The sequence below is a fragment of the Gavia stellata genome, unplaced genomic scaffold, assembly GCF_030936135.1.
Source record: "Gavia stellata isolate bGavSte3 unplaced genomic scaffold, bGavSte3.hap2 HAP2_SCAFFOLD_42, whole genome shotgun sequence".
Taxonomy (NCBI): domain Eukaryota; kingdom Metazoa; phylum Chordata; class Aves; order Gaviiformes; family Gaviidae; genus Gavia; species Gavia stellata.
Genome location: NW_026776913.1, coordinates 863,083 through 867,755, shown reverse-complemented (window position 1 = coordinate 867,755; position 4,673 = coordinate 863,083). Strand labels below are relative to the sequence as shown.

Below are 4,673 nucleotides of genomic sequence, written 5' to 3'. Positions count from 1 at the left end.
AGCTGTCCTTTGAAACAGAGCTCCTCTGGTCTCATCAGAGTCCATGTTTTAGGGTTTTTTTAAAAGAGTAATTTGTGTGTGAAGTCATCTTCAAGGCAGCACAAGCGAAAGGACAGGGTGGATGGGAAAAGAACTGATAGACACTGCAGCTCTCCTGACTCTGCATTAAGTTACAAAGAGCTGAGACCTTTTGCCTGTCCCATCTCAAGACTCTTCACATTTTCAGTCATAAAAAAGAGGATTTCTACCCCTAAAAAAAACACCCGCCAGATGTGATGGTGTAAAAAAAAAACCACAGACAATATTGTCAAAAAGACATGCTAAGCCCCTCTTCCTCAGGGCACGTTCCTCTCAGTCATGAGTGCAGATATTCCACTTTTCCATGAAAGGTGGATTATATCTGACATCCACTGTGATCATCGGAGCTGTCACAAACCAGCTCCCATGTACCCACTGCAGCAGAGCAAAGCTGACTCCTCAGCAGCAGAAGGGCAGAGCTCCTGCTCCTCACAGCACGCTCAGCCAGCACAAACTAGAGAAAGGAAATGCATTCCAACTGCGGGGGGATTTCTGTGAAAAATGGAGAAGCTTTTCTCAGAGAAATCTGTCCTAACTTTTTTCCTGTCTTTTCCTTCTTTGGACAGAACCCCAGACCAAGAAACAGTAAATGTCCAACAGAAGCTCCATCACTGAGTTCATCCTCCTGGCATTCGCAGATACAAGGGAGCTGCAGCTCTTGCACTTCTTCCTCTTCCTGGGCATCTACCTGGCTGCACTCCTGGGCAATGGCCTCATCATCACCGCCATAGTCTGCGACCACCACCTCCACACCCCCATGTACTTCTTCCTCCTCAACCTCTCCCTCCTTGACCTGGGCTCCCTCTCCACCACTGTCCCCAAAGCCATGGCCAATTCCCTCTGGGACACCAGGGTCATCTCCTTTGCAGGATGTGCTGCCCAAGTCTTTCTGTTTGTCTTTTTCATGTCAGCAGAACTGTATCTTCTCACTGTCATGTCCTATGACCGCTACATTGCCATCTGCAAACCCCTGCACTACGGGACCCTCCTGGGCAGCAGAGCTTGTGTCCACATGGCAGCAGCTGCCTGGGGCAGTGGGTTTCTCAATTCCCTTCTTCACACAGCCAATACATTTTCACTACCTCTCTGCAAAGGCAATGCCGTGGACCAGTTCTTCTGTGAAATTCCACAGATCATCAAGCTCTCCTGCTCAGAAGCCTACCTCACGGAAATTGGGCTTCTTGTGGTTACTGCCTGTTTAGTCCTTGGGGTTTTTGTTTTCATTGTGCTGTCCTATGTGCAGATCTTGAGGGCCGTTCTGAGGATCCCCTCTGAGCAGGGACGGCACAAAGCCTTTTCCACGTGCCTCCCTCACCTGGCTGTGGTTTCCCTATTTCTCATCACTGCAGTGTTTTCCTACCTGAAGCCCCCCTCCATCTCCTCCCCATCCCTGGACCCGGTGGTGGCAGTTCTGTACTCGGTGGTGCCTCCAGCAGTGAACCCCCTCATCTACAGCATGAGGAACCAGGAGCTCAAGAATGCCTTATGGAACCTGACCCCATGGATGCTGTTTCACAGAAAATAACCTGCCTCCCCTCCTCTCCACATTTCCCAGAGATTTTCTTAGGCCACAAGTCGGCTTTTTCCTCTTGTGATAATTCTACTCATGAAAAATTTTCTTGGTTTATACTCCTTGTGTTGAGTGTTGGTGGTGTCATGGGTCACCCTTGCACAACACTGTATCAGCGGTGGCCTGTCCAATGGCAGCTTTTCGGTAAAAGGGGATCTCCCAGGTGCAGTGCCTGAAGGCTGGTGGAGTTGCTTCCAAGAGAATATCCATAGAGTTTCTCTTTAAAAGTTTCTGTTCTCCTTTTGTTCTCAGTGTTTTTGGGGTTAAGCTCATGGTAAGGTTGGGTTCCATTGGAAAAAAAAAAAAAGTTCTGGTTTTAAAAGCTCTCTTCTTGATGGCCAGTGGTGGTGCAGATGGTCCATGAGCTCCCCATTATCTCCTCAGCTTGCTACATATATGACAGTACTCCTGGCATATATCAGAGGTGTCAGGAGAACATGGGGACTCACACTGTGCCCTGGGGTTGGAATGACTGGAGACTCAGAAGGTGTAACTCCCTCAAAGGGAACGTGCCCCAAAAGCAAAGCACTAGGTCGAGCTACCCACAAACAAGGACTCTGCAGTTCCACTGGAAAATTGTCCCAAACCAGTCCCACACTCCCACCATTTCCGTCTCTGCCCATACAGCAGAGCCCTGAGGAGGAACCTTTGCTGTGTGGTCACCTCTGTCCTCCTCCGAGGCTCGGTGATACCCAACTCCACTGCCATTATTAACAGAAAGGAAACCAGGTTCCCACTGACATTTACTACACACTGAGTCCCACAGCTCTTGCCACAGCTGGACTCTCAGCCCAGCCCATTCTCAGACAGCTCCAGCTACATCAGGTGCTCATGGCCTTGTCTCGACAAATATTGAAAATCTCCATCGACTGATCACCCACCAACTGGCCTGTGTCCTTGCTCCCCTGTTTGGCTCTGAGGGATTTCTCAAAAACCTCTCTCTCAGCCTCTCCTTCTCCATCGCGTGCTCCAGGCCTCAACCATCCTTCTGGCCTCTGCAGGACTCGCTCCAGCCTGTCAGGGTCCTTCTTGTGCTGGGGAGCCCCATACTAAACACAGTAGTGCAGACGCGGTCCTGTGGTGGGTTGACTTTGACCAGCAGCCAGACACCAACCCAGCTGCTCAGTCCCTCCCCCTACTCAATAGGGCCAAGGGAGAAAATAAGATGGACTAGCTCAAGGGTCAAAGTGAAGACAGGGAGATCGCTTACTAATTCCTGTCACTGGCAAAGAAGAGCTGGCTTGGGGAAGAGAAATTTAATTTATTGTCAATTAAAAGAGATTTGGATAGTGAGAAGATCTAACAGAAATATTAAAGAACATTTCCCCACCCCGCTCCTTTTTCCCAGGTTCACATTACTCCTTCATTCCCAATTCTTCTACCCACCCCAACCCTGAGAGGCGCAGGGCGGGTGGGAAATGGGAAGGGTCAATCCGTACATAACAGTTCATCTCGGCCACTCCTTCTTCCTCACACTTCTCCTCTGCTCCAGCATGCATCCTCTCCACAGGATCCCACTGTAGTTCTGGTCAAGGCTATGTGCTGTTCAATTCTTTCTGTCTTACTTTTTTCCTTCATCCTCACGGCATAGTTGAGGTTGGGAGGGGCCTCTGGAGATCATCTAGTTCAACCCCCAGTTGAGGCAGGGTCAGCTGGAGCAGGTTGCTCAGGACCTTGTCTAGGTGGGTTTGGAAAGTCTCCAAGGATGGAGATTGCACCATCTCTCTGGGCAACCTGTTCCAGTGTTTGACCACCCTCCCAATCAAAATGTGTTTTCTTGCATTCAGATGGAATTTTATGTGGTTTTAATCTGTGTCCACCACCCCTTGTCTTGTTCATTGGGAAATACCGAGGAGAGTTTCATAGAATCCCAGAATCATAGAATAGTTTGGGTTGGAGGGACCTTTAGAGGTCATCTAGTCCAACCCCCCTGCAATGAGCAGGGACGTCTTCCACTAGATCAGGTTGCTCAGAGCCCCATCCAACCTGACCTGGAATGTTTCCAGGGATGGGGCATCTACCACCTCTCTGAGCAACCTGTTTCACCATCCTCGTCATAAAAGATTTCTTCCTTATAGCTGGTCTAATTCTATCCTCTCTTAGTTTAAAACCATTAGCCCTTGTCCTATCGCAACAGGCCCTGCTAAAAGCTTTGTCCCCATCTTTCTTATAAGTCCTCTTTAAGCGTTGAAAGGCTGCGATAAGGTCTCGCCGGAGCCTTCTCTTCTCCAGGCTAAACAGCCTTCCTCCATAGGAGAGGTGTTCTATCCCTCTGATCATTTTTGTGGCCTCCTCTAGAACCGCTCCAACAGGTCTGTGTCTTTCCTGTGCTGAGGGCTCCAGAGCTGGATGCAGGACTCCAGGTGGGGTCTCACCAGCGCAGAGTAGAGGGGCAGAATCACCTCCCTCGACCTGCTGGCCTCACTTCTTTTGATGCAGCCCAGGATATGGTTGGCCTTCTGGGCTGTGAGCGCACATTGCCGGCTCATGTCCGGCTTTTCATCCCCCAGTAGCCCCAAGTCCTTCTCGCAGGGCTGCTCTCAATAAGGCAGTTTGGCTCCCTTGTCTTCATTCCCTCCCATCAGGAATTTATGTGCTCCAATAAGGCCCCTCTGAGCCTGTTCTTCTCCAGACTGAACAGTCCTAGATCTCTCAGCCTTTCCTCCTGTGGAAGATGCTGTAGTCCCTTAAACCATTTGTGGTTTCACCAGTGCAGAGGAGAGGGGAAAGACCACCTCCCTCCATCTGCCAGCAATGTTCTCCCTAATGCAGCCCAGGAGGCTGTTGGCCTTTGCTGCAGGGGTGCATTGCTGGCTCATGCTCAGCAGCTTGTCCTCGGGACCCCCAGTCCTTCTTGGCGTGGACGCTATCTAGCTGGTCAGCCCCCAGCATGATGTCCACAGTGTGGCTGGATCACAGGCTTTCCTCCCCCAGGGACATTCTCAGCAGCAGCTTGTCCTTCTTGAAGAATCACAGAATCATTAAGGTTGGAAAAGACCTGTAAGATCATCAAGTCCAACCATGA

The 4,673-nt window shown here is 50.2% G+C and overlaps 1 protein-coding gene across 1 annotated transcript; it reads left to right on the top strand.

The window, feature by feature from the left end:
• Positions 1-667: 667 nt before the first annotated feature.
• On the top strand, positions 668-1,045 carry LOC132321430 (olfactory receptor 14I1-like; the record flags this gene model as incomplete). The annotated part of the gene is made up of 1 exon (XM_059834927.1): positions 668-1,045. A coding segment is annotated over exon 1 (378 nt), but the record flags the coding sequence as incomplete, so codon positions are not given.
• Positions 1,046-4,673: the final 3,628 nt, after the last annotated feature.